The sequence below is a fragment of the Tachyglossus aculeatus genome, chromosome X1, assembly GCF_015852505.1.
Source record: "Tachyglossus aculeatus isolate mTacAcu1 chromosome X1, mTacAcu1.pri, whole genome shotgun sequence".
Taxonomy (NCBI): domain Eukaryota; kingdom Metazoa; phylum Chordata; class Mammalia; order Monotremata; family Tachyglossidae; genus Tachyglossus; species Tachyglossus aculeatus.
Window position 1 is genome coordinate 84791146 of NC_052101.1, and position 22707 is coordinate 84813852.

Consider the following 22707-nt stretch of genomic DNA (forward strand, 5'->3'; position numbering starts at 1 on the left):
GGTGGTGGTCACTGCAGGTGGGGGCCTAGATCCATTAGCAGGAAGTGACCCCAGGGGTCTGGTCTGGTCTGGCCCCACAGAATCCCTGGGCAGCAAAGCTGTTTCCAGTCACCAGGATAACCCTAGGTCCTCTGAATTGGGACACGAACCCCCAGGGGAACTCAGAACCATCCCATCTTCTCATGATCCTTAAGGTCAAGAGGAACCCAGCAACAGGCAGAAAAGAACATCAGGGTTTCCTTAGCAGAGAATGCTGGGAACAATCGGGAAACTCTTCCGAGGAGGAGCTCCCGTTGGGTTGAGAAAGAGGCTTTTTCGATCCTTTCAGCTGTTCTTAACTTTGATGTGTTTGGCTTTGATGGTACTTGTTAAGCACTTACTATGTGCCAAGCACTGTTTTAAGCACTGGGGTAGATACAAGGTAATCAGGTTGTCCCACATGGGGCTCACAGTCTTAATTCCCGTTTTACAGATGAGGTAACTGAGGCACAGAGAAGTTAACTGACTTGCCCAAAGTCACACAGCTGACAAGTGGCAGAGCTGGGATTAGAAACAGCGTTGCTCTGTGGAAAAAGCACGGGCTTGGGAGTCAGAGGTCATGGGTTCTAATCCCGACTCCGCCACTTGTCAGCTGTGTGACTTTGGGCAAGTCACTTAACTTATCTGTGCCTCAGTTCCCTCATCTGTAAAATGGGGATTAAGACTGTGAGCCCCACGTGGGACAACCTTGATTACCTTATATCCCCCCAGGGCTTAGAACAGTGCTTGGTACGTAGTAAGCGCTTAACAAATACCAACATTATTATTATTATTAGAACCCATGACATGTGACTCCCAAGCCTGTGCTCTTTCAACTAAACCAGTATTGTCACAATGTTCTCACTGTTTATTTTGGGGAAATGAACTTGTCAGTTTTTGGGCGTGTTGTCTTCTCCCTTTGGACAGTCAACTCCTTGAGGGCAGGGATCATGGCTAGGAATTCTGTTGTACTCTGCCAAGTTTTTAAAAGCAGTGTTGCCTAGAGGAAAGAGCACAGGCCTCAGAGTCAGGGGACCTTGATTCTAATCCCAGCTCGGCCACTTGCCTCCTATGTGATCTGGGGCAGGTCGCTTAACTTCTCTGAGCCTCAGATTCTTCATCTGGTCTCTCTTCTCCTTAGATTGTGCGCCCCATCTGGGATAGGAACTGTGTCTAATGTGATTGAGAGTGTTCAGTACAAAGTGCTTGACACAGGACAGGTGCTTGATAAATACCACAGTGATTACGAATAGCATGCTCTGCACATAGTAGGTGCTCAATAAATACTATTGATTGATTTGACATCTAGAATGATGCAGTTGCACAATGCAATGCACTGAAGAAATCATTGTTCATGCTGCTCCTGTTGATGACGGTAGTGATAACAGGACCTTCCTCCATCCCCGACAGGACAGGCACCCCTGGACCTAAAGCTGTACTGGCTCTAGGATAGCACCCTGAGTGGGAAGTGATGATTGGCTCATTACCGGGCAAACCCAGCTAACTCTGAGGTTTCCTTACCTGAGTGGTTTGCTTTGTAAAAGTGGGGCAGAGGCAGAGACAGGCAGGGATAAAAACAGGAACATGTCTGGGACGGGGACAGAGACAGGGCAGAGGCAGGGGCAGGGATAGGTAAGATACTGGAGACAGGGACGGGGCGGAGATGGGGCCTGCCAGGAACAAATGGAGGGATCCATCTAGGTTGAACACTATGGGAAGCAGTGTGGCCTAGTGGATAGATCATGGGCCTGGGCGCTAGAGGACCTGGGTTCTAATCCCTACTCCAACATTTGCCTGATGTGTGACCTTGAGCAGGTCACTTAACTTCTCTGTGCCTCAGTTTCCTCATCTGTAAAATGGGGATGCAATACCTGTTCTCCCTCGTACTTTAGATTGTGAACCCTATGTGGATCCAACCTGATTATCTTATATCTACCCCAGTGCTTAGCACACAACTTGACACACAGTAAGCACTTAAAAAATGCCATTGAAAAAAAAACCCAGAAAAACCCACTCACATATAAACTTCCTTATATACGCAGTTATTCAGTCAGTCAGTCATATTTATTGAGCACTTACTGTGTGCAGAGCACTGTACTCAGCACTTGGGAGAGTACAATACAATAATAAACAGACACATTCCCTGCCCACAACGAGCTTACAGTCTTGGGGGGGCAGGACATTTATATTCATCCCCACATGCACATGTACTGTATATATAAACTCAAATTCACCCGTGTTTACACCTACACCCTCCTCCCCCCCACACACACTCTGGCCACCGGGATTCCCTCCCACCCTTGACTTGGAGACCCAGACTCCCAGAAATCAATGTGTCCAAAGCAGTAATGAGCAAGCTGGCCCTAATTTGACTGTCTGTAAATCAGATGGGTTTGTGAGAGAGGCAGCTCTAATCTACAGATCAGCTCCGGAGGGGTACCTGACCTAGCCCAGGAGTCCAGGGCCTCTTCTCTCACCCAAGTCTCCCTGGCCCAGAAAGTGACCTTCACCATCATGTCTTCACAGGGTGTTTCATAGCCTGTTTCCCTTGGGTGCCATCCCCTCCTCCTGGGCCAGAGAGACTATATGAATGTGCCTGGTGTTGATATCAAAATAAGGAAATGAGGCTGAGGGCATTGTGCCTCCCCTCCAGTGCTCAGCCCTGGACACAGGAATCCCTCCAGGTGTCAACTGGAGCCAGCAAAGCTGTGGAGAAGGGAATGTTTTCCAGACTCTAGGCACCTTCCTGAAACAGGGCGACCCAGATAGCCCAGACAGACAGACAGACAGACAGACAGACAGACACACACACACACACACACACACACACACACACACACACGCACAGCACGTGCCTAGAGATGCAGTATGGTCTAGTAGAAAGAGCACGGGCCTGGGCAGAGGATCTGGGTTCTAAGCCCGGCTCCCCAACTTGTCTACTGTGTGATTTGGGGGCAAGTCATTTCATTTTTTTTGTAATTTACCTCATCTGTAAAATGGGGATTAAGACTGTGAGTCCCATGTGGGACATACACTATGTCCACCAACCGATTATCTTGTATCTATCCCAGCACTTAATACAGTGTCTGGCACATAGTAAGTGCCTAACCAATACCATTAAAATGAAACAAACCCACACACAGCTATAAACACATACACACGTACCTAAAATGGTACATTTTATATAAAGTACCATAAAAGACACCCACTCATAAACACCCCTGTTCCCCCACACACAAAGTGCACACACAAGAAGCAGCATGGCTCAGTGGAAAGAGCACGGGCTTGGGAGTGAGAGGTCATGGATTCAAATCCCAGCTCAGCCACTTGACAGCTGTGTGACCTTGGGCAAGCCACTTAACTTCCCTGTGCCTCAGTTACCTCACCTGTAAAATGGGGATTAAGACTGTGAGCCCCATGTGGGACAACCTGATCACTTTGTATCCCCCCCAGCGCTTAGAACAGTGCTTTTCACATAGTAAGCGCTTAACAAGTACCATCATTATTATTATTGTACCCCAGCCCCAGAAACTTGCTTCAGAGACAGACTAAAACTAAATCTCAACCACTGACCCCAACCCTGCATTTGCCCGTTAGCCCTCCTTCCTCTCCTCCCGGCTTACCCTTAGGCCTGTGTCCCCAGCTAAGGTGGGAGAAGTGAAGGTGTCCCCGGTGCCTCAAGTGGGAAGGCTTTGGGAGGTTGGCAGGGCATGGGCTGGGAGGTGTGGAGAATCTGGATCGGAAGGCAGGGGTCTGTCAGGGTTTCACCTCTGAGGTTGGAGGGAGGAGAGGAGGCTGTGTCCATACTTGAGGTGGCCATAGAGGTATCTAAAGGGGATGGGGGAGGGCAAACTCCACACCCTTCCCTTTTCCCTCTGCCTGGAAAGCAGAAGAGATTGACATTGAGAGCCTGGATTGAGTGGTTTATCTGTCTTGCCTGCCTGGACCTACTACCCACCTCCACCCCTTACTGTACCCTGCTGGCCCCATCCCTGGACTTTTAATCCCCAGACCCAACTCCTTGCCGCACTATCCCCTCAGACCCTGGCCAGTAGAGGTGAACAGCTGCCAGGTGACGGGCAAGATGTGTTTCAAGGGAAGTGGTCACTGAGGAGATGCCTAGTAACATAGGAAAGAGAGATGGGCTGGAACTGTGCCTCCTCCTGTCTATACTCTCTCTTTGAGTAGGAGGTGGTAATTACGACCAGCCTGCTCTCAAAGGTCTGACACAGCTCCTGGTATCAAAGAGTAGTGGGCATCAGCAGCGTTTCTGTTCTGGAGCGGGTCTTTGCCTCATTCACACCCACCCATATGCATGCAGTCACTTTCCAGGGGCACGGATATTACATGCTGACAGTCTCCATGCAATGCCCATACCATATTTGCTTGGAGCTCAGGAAGTGTCCAGTCCTCATCTCCCCTCTTTCTCCCAACCCTTCCCCCACACTCACAGGTGCTGAGCATGAAGGCACTGTGTGGCAGTAAGGACACAGAGACATGCACAAAGACCCTGGAGAAGTACACACACTTGTGTGTCTGGGAGGGACCCGCAGAGAGGCTCACACATGGGCAGTTCCCTGGGATGGGTATATGTTCAGAGACATGCTCCCGCTGTGACCTCCTCCCTCCTCTTTCCGGCTCCCCCCTCCGCCTCGCCTACCCCAGGCTCATTTCCCTCGTGCTAACTGCCTCCTCTCGACCCCGATGCCCTCCAACTCCATTTCCCCTGGGTCCGCTCCTCCTCTGCCCCTTCCCTCCCTCTCCTTCCCTCCCGCAGACATGTCCTCTGAATCGCTTAGGGAGCCCGGGCCGGGCAAAGAGTTCCGGATGGAGTTCTGTCCAGGGAGGGAGGGAGGGAGAGACAGACAGAGAGGGAGAGGGAGAGGGAGAAATTGAGCGCGCGTGTATATTCCCCGGAGTGGCGGGGGAAGTCGGGAGGGATTCCCGTGGAAGGAAGTTCGGGGAGGTGGATCCCTGGGAGGAATGAGGGGGAGGAGGTCCGGGGAAGGCATGGGTGGGAGAGGAATTCGAGGAGGAATCGAGTCGCGGGGAGTCCAGAAGGTGTTTGGAGAGGGAAGGGGAAGAGGAAGTCCCGGGAGAAAGAGTCAGGAAGGTGAGTCCCGGGAGAACTGTTGGCGATGAAGTCTGGGACCGAGACCGAGTTGGGAGCTGGAAGTCCTGGCGGTGCGGATAAGGACGGATCTGGGAGAGCCCAGATTGGGCTGGTTCGGGCTCTCGGGGGAACGGCGGAGTTATCCGGGCTCTGGAGTCGGGCTTCGGTGCCCCTCTCCCTCGTGCGCTACCAGAGTCCAGCTTCAGCTCCCACCTTGCTCCTTGGGACATTTGGTCCCCACCTAGAGCCCTGCAGGGGAGATGCTGAGGAGCCGTCGGCAAGCAGTTCCTATTAGCTTCGCTATCCACTCCGCCCGGTCGGAGGGCAGTCCCTCGTTTCCAGATAAACCTTAGTCGGAGTGAGGAGGGGAGAGAAAGGGGAGCCAAGGTCCCGCTCTGATGGTCCTGGCCCTGAAGGGCCTGGGGTTACCCCGTGCCAAACGCCGAGGAGAGAGAGAGAGAGAGAGAGAGAGAGAGAGAGAGAGAGAGAGAGAGAGAGAGAGAGAGAGAGAGAGAGAGAGAAGACAACGACAGGCAGGCAGAAACAGAAAGACAAAGACAGCGTTCGAGAGATGACAGAGATCCTCAGAGAAAGACAGAGACAAAGAGGCGCAGAAAGGCAGTATAGAGATGCAGGGAGCGAGAGAAAGCGCCTTTTCCCGGCCTGAGGGGGCGGGACCGGCCGGGTCTCAGCAGCAGCAGCAGCAGCAGCAGCAGCAGCAGCAGCAGCAGCAACAGCAACAACAACAGCAGCAGCAGCTCTGGCTCTCAACTTTGTTCTGTCTTCTTAGAAAGCGGAGCCGACCCAGCGGGCGGGGAAAAGGCGGGCGGGGCGAGTCGGGGCTCTTGGAGGAGAAGGGAGGGGCGGGGAACCGGCTCAGCTCTTAGAAAGCCTCTGGGGAAGGCGGGGGAGGGGGCCGGGGGCACCTGCCGGGGAGGGAGACGGGGGAATCGGGGTGGGGAGGGGAGAGGGGCGGCCAGCCCCAGGCGGCTTGGGCTGCTCGGGGGTCGTCCTGGCTCAGGACCGAGTGGGGTGGGGGGCAGGTCGGTCCGGCCAACTCCTCCCATTGGAAGGGGGGCGGCCCCACCCCCGCTGCTGCTGCTGCTGCTGCTGCTGCTGCTGCTTTATAAAGGGAGCGTGTGGAGGAGTGTGAATGTGAGTGTGGGTTTGTGTGTCCCGCAGCGCACCTCTGCTCCCCTTCCCCCCCCCCCCCCCCCCGGCCCCCGGGGCCCGGCCATGGAAGCTGGGCCGTTGTGCTGCGCGTGGGTCCTGGTGGCCGGCCGGGCGCTGGTCCAGTTGCGCCGCTCGGCCCTGCGGCCGGACCGGGCGCTCCTCGGGGCCCTGGCGCTGCTGGCCGGGCTGGCGTGGCTGTGCCACCGGGTCCTGCCCCCGCTGCCGGCCGCCGCCCTGCTCGCCGGGGCCGGCTGGCTCGTACTCTCCCGCCTGGCTCGGAAGAGCTTGCTGCCCGTGGCGGGGAAGGTGGTGCTCATCACGGGTGAGTGGGGCAGAGGCGGAGGGCCGGCCGCCCCCCTCCGGGGTGGGCTCATCGGCGGACGCGTGGCCGTTCCCTCCCTGCCAGCGATCAGTCGAGGGGGCGAGCAAGAACTGGGAGCTCTCTGTAGTCTCCCCACCAAGCCTCGGGCACTCCCAAGCCCCGCAACAGCAGGTACCGCTTTCTGGAAGGGCCAGGTGTGCCCGCTGTCGTCTTCTGGTCTGTGAGCCCGTTATTGGGTAGGGACCGTCTCTAGATGTTGCCGACTTGTACTTCCCAAGCGCTTAGTACAGTGCTCCGCACGCAGTAGGCGCTCAATAAATACGACTGAATGAATGAACGAGTGAATGCCCACTAGTTCCCGTCGAGCGTCGGGAGTTCTTGCCTCCAGCGAACTCTAGTACCTCCATCCCTGTCTGGCAGCCTTTAAGCTGGAGGCATCCTGCCCTCCCGCCCCCCCGCTTCCCCGGGTTTCTTTTTTCCCCTCTTCGAGGAGGGCACTCTTCTCTGTCCGAACACGTGGGAAGTTGGCAAGGGTGCAGGACAGATAGAGAAGAGGGGGAGAGGGAAGGTTGCAGGGGAGCCCAGAGGAGCAAAACAAGCATCTCTGCCATGTGCTCAGCTCCGGTTTCCCATCCCACAGCGCCAGTTCTAATGAGTGGATTGGGGTAAAGGGCTTTTGCCCCAATCAGTTCCAACTCTTAACACACCTGAAAGCCATACCCGGGGGTGGGCATTCCTTGTGGAGCCCCCCCCCCCCCATACTTGACCTGGACTTCCTGGACAGTGTGCTCAACTGGACCCCAAATGACTGGTCAGTGAGCACAGGTCCAAAGTCACTTGCTCAGGGGGGAAGTGCCCCACCCCTACCTTTGATAAGGAGGTATTAGAATTGCTATGAGGGGCCTGGAGAGTGTTTCGGCTGATTTTCTTTACCCTAAGCTCGCTGTGGGCAGGGGAGGTGTCTACCAAATCTGTTATAGTGTACTCTACCGAGCGCTTAATACAGTGCTCTGCACACAGTAAGTGCTCAAAAAATATGATTGATTGGTGCCACCAGAGGGCCGGGGCAGGAAAGGAGGGGAGGAGAGATAGAAAGACAGAAAAAGGGAGAGAAATGATGGGGAGAGGGAATGGCCTAGAGAGAAGTTGGGGGTGATGATGGCCCTGGGATAGTAGGGCAAGTTGGGGGTGGTGATGGCCCTGGGAAAATAGGGACAGCCTCAGAGTAATGGGGCTTGAGGAGTTCTTAGAGGCACATCTCGCTCTACATCCAAGGGGACAGACAAGCTGAGCCTGAGCAAGGAGAGCCACACAGGAGAAGAGGGCTGCCTGTCCCCTACCCAGAAACTCACTAACTGGGAGAGAGGGGGAGAGGAATCTTTGCTGCTCTGACCCAGGGAGATGGCTCTCCAACATGAGGAGGCCAATAGGGAAACCAGCACTCTTTTCATGGTTCCACCCTAGCCTCCCCCTCAGCTCCTTCCAGAAAGCCCCCATACTCACTCTTGGATCCGTTCCACTCACACAGCCAGGGGTTTGTGGGGAGCATGCAAGGACTGGAATTCTCCTTGTGGAGATATAGGGGTTTGGGGGGGCGCCGCAGGGAGGGGCCCAGACAGGGATTTCTTTGGGGTCACACAATACAGTGGGGGCAGAGCTGAGATTAAAGCACCTGGGTTCTCTGCTGACTCCAATAAATTTAGTGACCTGCTAAGTTCTACCCGGCCCGAATGGGGCCCAGACAGATGGAGGAACAGAGAGCTAGGTGGAGGGGGCTGGATGGGAGGAGAAGGGGAAGCCAGGGGTGTGAGGAAGCTGGGACTTACTGAGGGCATGTGGCGTGGGCGGTATGGCATGAAGGAATGTGGAGAGCTCCTGCCTGGCACACAGGGTGGGCTCAGACTCAGCCTGAGCATCCCTATGCCAAGGCTCCACCAGTGCTCTTAGCTGGGAGACCGGGCACCACAGCAGGGAGAGAGATGCCCTACTGTCTGTCTTGCTCTGAACTGGAGCAAGGAGATGAGGGGAAGGGGCAGTGGGGTCCCTTCTTCCAGCTCCTTACCCAGTTCCTGGGGCATCAGAGAAGCCCTCGGGTCCCTAGCCATGAGAGAGCACCCTGCTTTCTGAGGTCAGCTGGCTCGTACTGTCCCACCTGGGTTCCCACACAAGGTGATATGCATGAGTTGTCAGATGTCTCTAAAGGGATGAAGCTCCTTGCAGAGGAGCAGGAGGCTGGAAGAGAAAGAAGGATGCGGGGAATGTGTCTGGAGGGGCTTGTACCCTAACCCCCTGGCCAGCTCCCTACCCTCCCAGGCGAGGATCATGGCCAGTACCAGTCTCCAGGGTCTACCCACAACCGGACTGGCTCTCTGGAGGTGCGGGGTGATGGGTGGATGGAGTGGCCATCTCTGTAGGGGCTGGCAAAGGGGTGAGAAACTGCGGGGTGGGCGCAACTATAGAGGACTCAGGTGCCTCCTGAATCCAGCTTGGAGCTGAGCTCCCTTTGTTTAGAGATGAGAATAAATCTGTCACGGGGAAGCCTGGGGGCTGGGGAGGGGGAGGAGGCGGAGAAGGGGGGCTGGGGGGGGGCGGCTGCTTTCTTTCCCAGCAGAGGCCCTGGCTCTGTTTCTGCACTGCCTGGGGGCTGGGGTGTATTGGAGAGCTCACGTCCTTCAGCCTGTGGGGGAGAGGGGCGTCTGCTGTGGACTCCAGCCTTTTCTGACAGTGCTGAAGCTCTTCTTCTAACTACCCACTAGGGCCTCCCCTAGCCCCTTCCCGGCCCTTGTGCGGGGTGGAGTGGGAGGGCCTCTCGGGAGGACCCTGGGAGAACAGGGCTTCTTGGCTCGGCGGCCGCAGAACACTGCTGTTGGGCATGGCCGTGTGGGTCTGAATCCTACAGGGGCCGAGGAGAGGGAGGGGTGCCTGGGGGACAGTGGACAGCAAGGGCCAGGGGCGTCGTCTCAGGAGCTGGGATGAGGGCACTGTACCAGGCAGCTCGACACAGTCTAGCTGCTTCCGCACACCGGCTTCTGGGGCCAAAAGGTGGAAGCTTTGGAAACACCAGGCTGGTGGAAGGGGATGGGAAGGAGGAATGGGGGAAAGCTGGCCCAGAGCCTCCTCGGCCATTGCAAAAGGGGTTAGGTGAGGTCACTGTCCCAAGATTCCTTCCTCCTCCCCTGGAGAGCATTGAGCTTGGTACTGGGCTAAGGGCTTTGCATCCTTCAGCCCCGATTGAGGAGAGTGACCCGGTTCTCTCTGCTTCATCCCAACCCAGCCTCCAGCTAGCAGGGTCACACCTTGATGAGCTAGTGACCCAGTGCTGAGGGTGCTGGTCACTCAGAGGCAGCTGCTGAAGGCTTATTCTTTGGAGGAGGGTGATCTCGTGTTTCCCCTCTCTTCCGACCATGGGACAAGAACAAACAGGTTGCCGCAGGAGGGCTCTGAGTTGGATGGCAGGAGGAACTTCTCATCAGAGAGGGCTGAGAGATACTAGAACTTGGGGCCAAGGGAGGGTGTGGTGGCTCCTGCGGTCTCTAAACAGGAGATGCCTAACACATTGGGTTGGGGGAGCCATCTCCTGCCCAGAGTCAGGGAGATGGATGGGATCGCCTTGGAAGGATCCTGCTGAGGTGAGGCTTCTCCAATCAGACACCAGAGTGAGTGAGTGAGTGAGTGTATGTGTGTGTGTGTGTGTGTGTGTGCGCGCGCGCAGGCGTGCTCATAATCATGCTAAAGGCACGGGGCGGGGGGAGTGGGAGAGGGAAGTTGCTAGTCTCAGATTTTCTCCTTCTGTGAACTAGCATCCTTTTGGCACGGTGTCTCTTCTCCCAGCCCATTTCCCTCACGATTTTCTAGGCTTCCCCTTGTTGGGATTGGGGGTAAACATCCTTCCCCACCGCTTCTCCCCTATTTAAGCCGCTACTCTTTCCCTTCCAACAAACATCAAGCGCTTAGTACAGTGCTCTGCACACAGTAAGCACTCAATAAATACGATTGAATGAATGAATGAATGAATGATGGGCAGCAAGGGGGCTCTGTGCATCAGGATCCCAGAAGACCCGAGACTTTTCCCTCCTCCCATTTACTACACTCAGGTTGGCTCTGGGTGTCTCTGTCTGTCTGTCTGTCTCTCCCCATTCTCGGAGAGCTCTTAGACATTGTGGTATGCACCCTTGGCTGATCCTGAGTAAGGAACTTGGACCCAAGGGGACCCTGAACAGGTTCCCCTCCTGCTATTTCAGGCTCCCAGTCTAGGAGAATTCATTCATTCATTCATTCATTCACTCGTATTTATTGAGCGCTTACTGTGTGCAGAGCACTGTACTAAGCACTTGGGAAGTACAAGTTTGCAACATCTAGAGACGGTCCCTACCCAACAGCGGGCTCACAGTCTAGAAGGGGGAGACAGACAACAAAACCAAACATATTAACAAAATAAAATAAATAGAATAAATATGTACGAATAAAATGAATAGAGTAGTAAATACGTACAAACATATATACATATATTCATTCATTCATTCATTCAATCGTATTTATTGAGCACTTACTGTGTGCAGAGCACTGCACTAAGCGCTTGGGAAGTACAAATTGGCAACGTCTAGAGACGGTCCCTACCCAACAGTGGGCTCACAGTCTAGAAGGGGGAGACAGACAACAAAACAAAACATATTAACAAAATAAAATAAATAGAATAAATATGTACAAATAAAATGAATAGAGTAGTAAATACGTACAAACATATATACATATACCCATTCATTCATTCAATCGCATTTATTGAGCGCTTACTGTGTGCAGAGCACTGTACCAAGCACTTGGGAAGGACAAGTTGGCAACATCTAGAGATGGTCCCTACCCAACAGCGGGCTCACAGTCTAGAAGGGGGAGACAGACAACAAAACCAAACATATTAACAAAATAAAATAAATATGTACAAATAAAATAGGGTAGTAAATACGTACAAACATATATACATATATTCATTCATTCGTTCAATCGTATTTATTGAGCGCTTACTGTGTGCTGAGCACTGTACTAAGCGCTTGGGAAGTCCAAGTTGGCAACAATGGCTTGAGGTCATCATTTCTATTCCTCTACCTCCAAGCAGAGGAGCTCTCCCCAGCCTGTGTTATTTCTGTACTCCTCAGCTCTGGGTTCTTGCTGAGAAACAGAGGTTGGGAGCACAGAAAGGAGTTGTACGGTCCCCTAAGGCCCAGGGAATCCTCTCTACTGGTTGGGGTTAGAACCCCCTAGCCCTGCCTCGACTCTCAGACAACAGGAGATGGCAGGGATGTGGGGCCCGGGAAGGCAGGCTGACTGGTCACAGAGGGTTAATGACTCCCTGCCTTGACCGACCCCCCCCACACACACCCCAGGCTGAAGCCAGCAGGGGAGGCCTAGCAGCAAGGTCAGCTGTCAATGGCTGGAGAAGTATGTGCTGACTCAGGGAAAGGCCAGGGGGGAGATGGGGAGGGCAGACAGGCATACTCATCCTGCCAGAGGGAAGCTGGGAAAGAGGGGCTAAGGTCATAACAAAGAGCCATTTGGGGAGACCCCCTTCCTGACAGGGAGCTCCCCCACCACTTGAGATCCCTGAGGCATCACCCCCTCCCTTTTTCCAGGCCCCCATCTAGGAAAGTTCCCCATTCCCAGCCCTGAAATATGACCCCTAAGAGACTGCAAGGTGGATGAGAGAGGCCTGAGGCTATGGCTGGGCTCCAAGCTGCACCCCTCACTCCCCCACCCCCTAGGGACAAGACCGATGATGGTACTGGGGTAGGCAGGGGACGGAAGGGCTCCTCCGTGGGGCTCCTGCCCTAGCCACTGATGTGGTGTCAGGGGAGAGAGGGCGATGGGGCCAAGGGTCAGGTTGGGCCGGGTTACTGATCATGAGGGCTGAACCCCAGGAATTGGAATGTAGGGAGCCCTGCCCTTGGACACTTGGGCTAAGATGGCAGAGACTGCGAGTCTCCGCGGGCCAGTTGGCAGAGCTGGGAAATGCCCCGAACCTTGATCCTGCATTTCCCTTTCTTTCCTGCATCTTTCCTGCCTCACCTTCATCATATACTTCCATCCGGTTGAGGGCAATCACAGGAGAGAGGGGCACCCAGCTCACCGTGGGCAGGGAATGTGTCTATTATATTGGCATATTGTACTCCCCCAAGCGCTTAGTACAGTGCTCTGCATACAGTAAGTGCTCAATAAATACAATTGACTGGCTGGTGGGTTCAAAGCTGAGAGAGTGCAGACCTGGCTGGCTGGCTGACTGACTGTCTGGCTGGCTAGCGGATTCCTGATTCCAGATGGCCTAGCCCCGTATTTCACCCCCGTGGGTACAGAGGTTGAACTGGGACACTCAAACTCTCTTCTCTCATTCAGACAGCAGGGTGCGGCAGTGGGTGGGGGAGAGGGGGAGAGGGATAGCTCTGCTGGCAGCGGGAACACTCTGTCCCTGTGCCCGTCGGGTTGGCACAGTCCTGCCCCCTCCCCTCCTGGCCCAATGGGGAATGATGGCTCCCAGCTCGGGCTGTTCCCTTCCTACATGGTCTGGGGACCAAGGGTCGGGGGTGGGGGGGGATCCCACATCAGGGTAAGAAACAGAAGGAAGGAGGCCAGACCCGAGCTTGAGCCCAAACTGGAAGAAGATCACACATGCCAGGGCTGAGAGTCCTGACTGGAGGAAGAAGTTGAGGTTTCAGCCTCTTTGTAGGCTGGGATGTGACTGACCCTGGCTGGGGCTGATAGAAAGCTTCCTTGCCTCCTCCCCGCAAACCCTAATACCCACCACAGCTCGGGGTCCAACCAGAGACACACGTATGGACAGACTTACACCCAGTTCATGGAGACACACATACACGCAAACACTCTCTCTTCACCATCATTGTTCTCGACAAAGTTCTCTGTAGCCCTGCCTGGCCGTTGCTGCCATGGAGTTTCCAGATCAGAGCCTAGCCCAGGATCCTGCCCCTGGAGGAGCTAACAGACTGGCGGGACAAATGACAGATGCAGACTCAACAGCAGCAGCATGTGCCAAGAGGACTAAGTTGGCTTACTGTATACCCTGGGCGGGCAGAGGACCTGGACCTCTGCATCCAGGGGTGCACATAAGTACAGGGACACGAATTTGGATGCTCCCCAGAGGGAGGAGCACACCCAGAGGTACCTGCCTGCCTGCCGGACTGCCTGCCATGGGATTCTCTTCATCTCTCTGTGGGAGGTGGGGAAGGGGGCAGGGCAGAGGGCCGGGGGAGGGCTTGGGAGGGTGGAGGAAGCGGGGACTGGGCCAAGCCAAACACCGCTCCAGGAAATGCTACAGCCTCCACGCTGCTTTTGTTCTCACTCCGATAGTGGGAGCACTGCAGGGCGGGGGGCGGGGCTGGAGCTGCTCCGGGTGGGGAGTTGAGCCTGGGGCCCTGGCACCTGGGCAGTCACCCAGAAAGAGGGCCAAGGAGGGCTGCAGAGGTCAGCTGGGACCCCAGAAAGGGCAGCCTCGGCCTCTTTTTTTAAAAATGGTATTTGTTAAGGGCTCACTATCCGTCAAACACCGTTCTGAGCGCTGGGATAGGTATAAGTTAATTAGGTAAGAAACAATCCCCGTCCTGCACTGGGCTCACAGTCTAAGTGGGAGGAAGAATAGGCTTTTAATTCCCATTTTATAGCTGAGGAAACTGAGGCACAGAGAAGTTAAGTGACTTGCCCAAGGTCACACAACAAGCAATTGGCAGAGCGGGTATCAGAACCCAGGTCCTCCGACTCCCGGGCCCGTGCTCTTTCCATGCTGCTTCTCCTTGCTTGCAGGGGCCAGGAGTGGAGAGATGAGTTGGGAGAAGACCTGGATTTGCCCAGTGGCCACAGTGCTGGGAGCAGCGCCGTCTGCCCAGAGGCGACTGAGGGACGGATCGCCAGGACCTGACCAGTTTAAGGGGTCTCCTGGGAAAATGGCTCAGTCCTGTCAGATCACTGCTGCCACCCCAGCTTCATACCCTTCTGTCTGGTCACAGCCCCCCTTCCCCCCAATCCAGGCTGGGGACTGCTCTAGTATCCTGAGCTCTTCTGGCTCCTGGTCAGGGCTGCAGGAGCCGACCAGAGTGGTTGGGAGGGGAGATCCAGGGGGACCTAGGGGGTGGGCTTGGGAGGTGTATAGGACGATCAGGCAGCAGGTACCCCAGTTCAGAGATTCAGGTGCCAGGAATGTTGTCCTGCCTGTGTGGGTCAGGGTGGCTGGGAGGGTGGGGAAGGGGTGCCCGGGGATATCTCTTCCTTGCTTCACCCAGGGGTCCACTGGGGTCTGAGATGCCTTCTCAGGGGGCAGTGGGGGATCCCCATCCAGTCCTCTGAGGAGCTTCCCTTCTCCTCTCCTCCCCCTCCCCCCTCCGCTCACAGGCTGGTGAGGGGACACTTCAGGGGGAAGAGCAGCACCCAAACTCCAGCCTAGGCCTTTGTGGGGATGGCTCTCCTGGATCACGTCCCAGGATCAGCGAAGTGGAGAGGAAGCCGGGGACCCCAGAGGGGTAGGAGGGAATACAGACAAACAGAAACAGGGCAGAGGCCTGGCTCACGGGATCCCATTCCACCCCCAGAAGGGCGGGAGGTGACAGGGCAGGGAATATGACCATCTTGTAGCTCTGCTCTGGCTCAGTGCCCTTCCTATTCTCGGGGAGGGCAGGCTGGATGGCAGAGATGGCCAGTGCCAGGCAGGGCTGAAGTCCAGATGGACTAATTAACCCCATTAGTGAGCTGGCAGCCCCTTCTGCCTCCCGGGGGGAATAGGATGAGAGGGCACCTGGGTCCTCTCTCATTGCTGAATTGGAAATGGGCTATTATTTGTAATATAATTGTGATAGAGAAGCAGCGTGGCCTTGTGGAAAGAGCACGGGACTGGGAGTCAGAAAGACCTGGGTTTTTATCCTGATTCCACCCCTTGCCTGCTGAGTGACCTTGGGCAAGTCTACTTCACTGCTTTGGGCCTCAAGTTACCTCATCTGTAAATTGGAGATTAAGACTGTGAGCCCCATGTGGACGTGGACTGTGTCCAACCTGATTAGCTCGTCTCTACCCCGGCACTTAGTACAGTGCTTATCAAATACCGTTAAAGGAAAAAAAAAACCTGTTCGTAGTGCTTTATGTATGCGCCTACCTGCACCTAGATTGTCTGCCTCGTGTAGTCCAGAGGCCGGGGCTGATCTGATGATCCTGTATTTACCCTAGTGCTTAGCACATCGTAAGTGCTTAGTAAACACAAACATGAACTACTCTTTCCTCTGGGTGCTGGGTTCAAGTTAATAATAACAATAATAATAATAAAAACACTAATAATGATAACAGTGGTATTTGTTAAGCACTTACGCTGTGCCAGACACTGTACTAAGTGCTGGGGCAGATACAAGATAATCAGGTCAGACATGCCAGACACTGTACTAAGTGCTGGGGCAGATACAAGATAATCAGGTCAGACACAGTCCCTGTCCCTCATGGGGCTCACGATCTAAGGGATTATGTTCCAACCCCCACCCAAGGCTGGGCCCTCCCTGGCAGGTGCCCTGCTATGTTCTATATCATCATCAATCGTATTTATTGAGCGCTTACTGTGTGCAGAGCACTGTACTAAGCGCTTGGGAAGTACAAATTGGCAACATATAGAGACAGTCCCTACCCAACAGTGGGCTCACAGTCTAAAAGCTTTTCTATATGAAAAGTGGTGGGACAAGAGCTGCCTGGAGAAGTGCCCCCGCCTCCCCTCCCCCCGACCCATTCTTCCTTGACCCCAGCAGCCAATTCCCAGCATAAGGTCGGGTGCCTACACAGGGGTGCAGGCAGGCTGGGCCATGCCAGTGGGTGGCCGGACTGCCCCCACCCAGGTTTCTGGGCCCTCTAGCTGACGGTCTCCCCCTGCCTCCCTCCCGACCCAATACCCCCACCCCACCTCCAACCCAGGCTGCGATTCAGGCTTCGGCAAAGTGACCGCACAACAGCTGGACTCGATGGGCTTCACGGTGCTGGCCACAGTCCTGGCTCTTGAGGGACCAGGGGCACAGGAACTGCGAAATAGCTGCTCGCCTCGCCTCAAGCTGCTACAGATGGACCTGACCAAGCCCGATGACATCCAGCGGGCACTTGAGCAGGCCAAGTCCCAAACTGCAAGCACTGGTCAGTAGAGGGAGGGCAGGAGGGGACAGGACAAGGGAAGAAGGGAAGGAGGGAAGGCAGGGAGCCCAGAGGTGGACAGGGGCTGATGGGTGATGGGGGCGGGGGAGAGGGTGTTTCCCTGGGAATCTGGGTGCTCTGGTTGGCCAGGAAGGGGCCCCTGCCCAGGCCCATGGTCCATGGGGGCTGTTGAGAGTGGATGGGGTGGCAGTGGACAGGCAGTGAACATACTGCCTGCCCCTCAGGACTGTGGGCCCTGGTGAACAACGCTGGCTTCAATGACATTGTGGCTGATGTGGAGCTGTCCCCGCTCGCCAAGTTCCGAAGCTGCATGGAGATCAACTTCTTCGGGGCCCTAGAGCTGACCAAGGGGCTTCTGCCACTTCTGCGCCAGTCCCAGGGTCGCATTGTCACCTTGGGCAGTCCAGCCGGTGAGGGGCTGGGGAGAAGGGCAAGGGGGGACGGGAGGGTTAGAGGAGAAGCGAAAAGCCAAGGTGGGGCCTGGGGTAAGGGGCGGGGGCACTACAGAGGGGAAGGGAGGGAAGGGGAAGAGAGGCCCAGGAAGTTGGGAGAACCAGCAGGGAAGGGTCTGGGAATGGGGAGCCAGCTTGAGGTGGAGCGGGTTCCATCACCAGTACTGGCCCCCTGGGTTTTCCCCAGCCCCGGTCCCCACCCTCAGGATACCCTTCCCCAAAATCTGATGGCCTGTGTTGGGGCTGAAGGGAGGGTGAGGGGGGAGCAAGAGGAGGAAAGGAGGGGAGTAGCCCCAGCTGAGGAAGTCAATCGATGAATCAATCAGTGGTATGTATTGAGCTACTACCTGTGTGCAGAGCACTGGCCTTGGGAGGGGTTCCATGGGAATGGGGAATCCGGGGGCTCCGGGAGGGATTCGAAGGATTGCGGGAGCCGAGCTGTGTCGGCCGACTGACCGACCGACTGCTGGCGTGACGCCCCGCGTTCCCGTAGGTGACATGCCATACCCTTGCCTGGCTGCCTACGGGGCTTCCAAGGCCGCCGTGGCGCTGCTCATGGACACCTTCCGCAGCGAGCTACTCCCCTGGGGGATCAAGGTCAGCGTCATCCAGCCCGGCTGCTTCAAGACTGGTAAGACGGGGCCAGGGCCAGGGCCAGGGAAGAGCGGGTGCCGGTGGGGGGCCGCTAGTTGAGCAGGGGTCCGTCAAGCCAAGCCTCCCGGAGCTTGGAGAACTTTCTGGCCGAGCTAGCGTCTTGCTCTCTCCCTTCCTTTCAACCTCACCACTAGAGGTAGAGGGCTTGCTGCCCTCTTGCTGCCCCTCCAGAGAAGGGCCAGGGTGGGGGAGTGTCTCGGATACCCCCCCTCAACGCAGGGGGTAGGGCTACTGTCTGCCATGCTCCTGCGCGTGGCGGAGGCCTGAGTCCCACACAGGCCTGTCCCCCCTGCCACCCTCCCAGGGGCGCTGGAGGACCCTAGAGTATGGGACCAGCGGAAGCAGCGGCTGCTGGCCAGCCTGCCCGGGGAGCTGCTGCAGGCGTACGGGGAGGAGTACATTGAGCACACGCACGGCCAGTTCCTGCGGGTCCTGGAGCTGGCCGTGAAGGACCTGAGCCCTGTGGTGGAAGCCATCACCGACGCGCTGCTGGCCCCCTGGCCCCGCCGGCGCTACTATGCCGGCCGGGGGGTAACTCTCATGTACTTCATCCACTACTACCTGCCAGATGCCCTGCGTGCCCGCTTCCTGCGGGAGTTCTTCATCAGCCAGAAGCTGCCCCGTGCCTTGCGGGCTCCCGCTCACGCCAAGGCCCAGTAGGCAGCCAGACTCCCCCCTGCTCCCGGGAGGCCGAGACATAGCAGGTGCGAGTCAGCCAAGGATGCCACCGCATCCAGAGCCGAGGCTTTGGCTGGCAGGGCCGCTCCGGGCCTCTGGGCAGCAGGCAGAGGGGGACCGGGCAGGGCTCTACCCCCCTGCTCCATACCAGGTTCTCCCCATGTAGTAATTTATCTCAACAAAAGGGGAAATCTCTGGCCACCTTGGGACCCGTAGGGTTCACCACCACTATTTTGGCAGGCTTAAAAATGAAAGCTCTGCAGAGCCAGGGGAGCCCCGACCCCTACTGCGTTGAGAGCTGCAGGGTCGGTGGGGACTGGAAGGGAGGGAGACAGGGCTGGCAGAAGCAGAGTCGGGGGAAAGAGTGGGTTACAAAGGGAAAGGGGCTGACAACTTTCACTTCACTCATTTCCTGACTGTCACTTTTTAAATAAATTAGTATTTTTATTTCTCCTAAAAAAGGCCAGACATGTTTGTTTTCTTGTAGGGGGAATAAAGGGGAAATTGTGTGTGTGTGTAGAGAGAGAGAAAGAGAGAGAGGGAGAGCACACACATGAGGGAGCACGTGCATATGCTTAGGAGACGGGGGCAAGGGGTGATCCACACAGTTCTAGACACAGGCTACCTATACTACCATTCTCTGTGTTTCAGGCAGGAGGGCCTCTGAGCACCCCCGCTCTCCCCCAGGAGGAAGAGACCCTGTATTCTGGGCCAGATACGATCAGAGGGGGAGGCGCTAGGCTCTGAGCACCCTGGCCTGAGCCAGACTGACAGGTCTTTCCCGTCTCAGCCTTCTACCCAGGGGAGCAGCCCAGACTCCCTGCCCCCTCCCCAACTCTCCTCAGCGACTGCTTTTCATCCTGGGCCCTCAACTCTGCCCACCCTCCCTCCACCTCCCAGAAGCACAACTGCCACCCAGCATGCCCAGTTCAGATTCATCTTTCCTAGAGAAAGGTGACAGGTAACTGGCTTCTGCTGATGATGGGGGGTCCTCGGGCAGCCTGCCTACCCGCCTCCAAGTATGGGACAGGGAGTGAGGGGCGGGGGGCAAGGGCAGAGAAGCATTAAGGGTGAGGAGGCAGTGAGGAAGAGGGCACCAGATCAGATTACTGCCAAAACCAGAATGGATCAGGGATGGAGGTCAGGATTTCCACTCAGGAGAAAGGTGGCTCCTGTAATCTGCCACACAACAGAACAGGTGGTAGGGGCTGGCTACGTTGCAACTGGTGGCAGGGGAAGTGAGGGAGTTGGGATTGGAAGGAACAGACTATGGAATGCTGGCGGGGGGTGGGAGGGGCGGCAAGAGGGAGAAGGGTGTACTGGCAGGTGACAGCACTTGTAAACACCAGCCTCAGCCAGGAGCAGTATGTGCAATGTGGCGATGCAGGGGGGACCCTCTCCCCGAGACCAGTGGCCCTCAGCGCTCGGGTGCTCTCCTCTCCACTGCTATCGGACCTCCCGGTGAGCCTGGAGGGACAGCAGGGCCCTGGACCATTCATTCAATCGTACTTACTGAGCACTTACTGTGTGCAGAGCACTGTACTAAGTGCTTGGGAAGTACAAGTTGGCAACATATACAGTTCCTACCCAACAGCGGGCTCACAGCAACAGGCCAGTCTCTTGGAGAACAAGCTTGAGGGATAGGGAGAGGTTTCCCAGTAGACTTGGGAGAAAGCCAGCCCCTTTTGATAGCCAGCTGGACCAGAAATCACCTGGGGGCAGAGGCAGAGCAATAGGCTGCATAAGAGAGGCCTAGGCAAGGGTACAGACCACTCCTAACTGCCCCTCACCAAGCAGTGAGGCACTTCCCCCCACCCCACACCCCTTTTGGTCAAGTCGATCTAGCCCTGAAGGACTTCTGCGCCCGACCTCAACCAGGCTTGCCCGTCTGCCCGCTTCCTAAGGAACGGAGAAGTCAGTCACTACATGGGTTCACAGGAGGGCACTTTATTGATAGGAGGGAAAGGGGGGCACAACCCAACAAGGTATTCAGACTTTGTGAAAAAAGAAAAGGAATATGTGAGTGTGAGGGGAGATGAAGGCCTCCTCTGCCCATCCATCCCACCTACCTCGCTCTAGCAGGGAGAGGTGGGTGGTAGAACCTGGAGAATCAGAGGAAGGAAGGGCCCCACACTTCTACACCCACTATCATCCAGCCTGGCTCATGCTCCCAGGACCTCTTCTGGGAGTCCAACTCTGGTGCCCAGAGCAAGCCAAAGGGAAGTGGCAAGGGGAGGGGTGGGGGGACTCAGCCTGTGACTGGTCTGCAGGTTCTCATGAGAATGTGAATCCCAGTCTGTGCAGGCAAGGGAAGCTTCCCCCACCAGGGCTGGGGGAAGGGGCAGGGGAGGATGGGGAGTAGGGTAATCCAAGGCCCCTCTCACAGGTTACCCTGGGTATCGACGGCTTCTTCCACATTCACGGGTCTCTCCAGCCTGGCAGAAACAGGTCTGGACTATAATAGGACACCGACTGCCCCGAGCCCAGCCAGAGCTGGGGAGCCGCTGTGCCTGCTTGGAGGAGTGAAGGGGCGAAGGGCTACCTGGTGCTGAGGCTGGGGGAAGCTTGGCTGGGGTGAGAAGGGGGAGCTGTGCCCAAACACACTGATCAGTGGGGACAGAAACGGCAATTCTCTCAGCACATCCTCTCCCCACCAAACCCCGCCACAGCTGGGACAGGGCCCGAGGCAGGTGAGGGGCAGCAGCTTCAATGGCCACGCCTGCCCTATACCCTCAGACCTAAGAGAAGTAGAGAGGGGTGGGCAGGGTGGCAGGTGAGCTGGGGCTTTGGTGGGGGAAAGGGGTTGGAGGGAAGGGTCACAGCCCAGGAACAGGAGCACCTGGGTGGGGGCAGAGCCTGGCCCAGCATTCCTGTTCCCACTCTGGGGTGGAAGGGGGCGGAGGGGAGGAGAAACAGTGACCATACACTTGGCGGACGTTAAATAGCTGTAAACAACAGGGCCATGGCTTTGGGCAGCCACAAGGTGACAGACCCCTCTCCCCCAGTGGGGCTGGAGAGGATGGGGCAACAACACAGACAAGCAGGACCACTGCCACAAGGCTACTTAGGGATGGGGGAGAGGGAGGAGTCAGGCCCCCTGGGCCCCATCCCCCCTGCCCCAACTTTCCCTAGATCCCTGAAGCCTGGGCTTAGATGGAGCAAGTTGGAGCAGGGAGCCGGTGAGCGGGTTGCACCAGTGGGAGGGCACACGGAGCAGATCATTACAGTGACAGTTACCACTCAACGCACAGACGGGCAGGGCCGGGTCCCGAGCCAGCCTGTTTATTCCCCGGCCAGACTACGCCCGGACCTCTCAGCCCCCCAGCCCTGGCAAGACCCTCACCACCCTGCTCTCCAAGGGAACTGCGGGCAGAGGCAGGGATGGGGGTGGAGGCTCAGAGACTGAGCACACAGTGGGAGGGTTGGGGGGGGGGGCGGTGGGGAGGAGGGGATCTGGGGCAAGCTAGAAGATGGGGATGTAGTTGTCAATCTTGGCGCGGTGCCGCTGAGCGATGCATTCAGCAATCCAGACAATGTTGCGACACTCCTGCTCCTTCAGCTTGACGAACGCATAGAAGACGCCGAAGTGGAACTGGTTCAGGAAGGCCAGCTTGTTGAGCTTCACCTGGGGAGGGTGGGGGGAAGGACGGAGACGGGCCGGGCTGCTGCAGAGGCCTGGCACACCCGCAGGTCACCAGCCCAGCCCGGGGACAAAGGCAGCATGGCAGTGGGGTGCGTGGGAAGGCAGGAGGGCCGGGGCTGATTGGACCGGCTGGGGCCGGTCCCCGGGCAGACAGGTTGCGCAAGCTTCCAACACCGGGCTCGGCCCCAGCCCCTCCTTGGCACGGAGACACTCACCTGCTCTGACCTGGCCAGCTGCCCTGGAACCACAGCGTTAGACTAACCTGGGCTGAGCTGCCCATTCCCCTGCCCCCTTCCAGACAGGCCGGCAGACCTCCGAGACTCTTCTTCTAGGCCAGAAATATCCCAGAAACACCACTCCCCACCCCCCCCACCCCTCCTAAATGCACTGGGTTTTGGATGAGGGGAGGAACCCAAGACCACAGTCCCTCCCTGGCCAGGTCAGGGGCCTTCAGGTCCCTCCTGGGGGGCTCTGATTTTCCATACTA

The 22707-nt window shown here is 56.6% G+C and overlaps 2 protein-coding genes across 6 annotated transcripts in view; one reads left to right on the forward strand and one right to left on the reverse strand.

Moving 5' to 3' along the window:
• Positions 1-6367: 6367 nt before the first annotated feature.
• Positions 6368-19032, forward strand: HSD11B2 (hydroxysteroid 11-beta dehydrogenase 2). Its single transcript, XM_038740665.1, has 5 exons — positions 6368-6626; positions 16563-16775; positions 17018-17203; positions 17739-17876; positions 18204-19032. Exons 1-5 carry the CDS (start codon positions 6368-6370, stop codon positions 18557-18559), a joined length of 1152 nt encoding a protein of 383 aa, XP_038596593.1. The 3' UTR covers positions 18560-19032.
• A 1472-nt stretch (positions 19033-20504) lies between these two features.
• ATP6V0D1 (ATPase H+ transporting V0 subunit d1) overlaps positions 20505-22707 on the reverse strand; it is a 98012-nt gene continuing 95809 nt past the window's right edge. For all 5 annotated transcript variants that reach the window (XM_038739891.1, XM_038739890.1, XM_038739889.1 and 2 more), the window contains one exon: positions 20505-22202. In XM_038739891.1, coding sequence (XP_038595819.1) covers positions 22041-22202 — 162 coding nt within the window. In that variant the 3' untranslated portion in view covers positions 20505-22040. The remainder of the gene's footprint in view (positions 22203-22707) is intronic.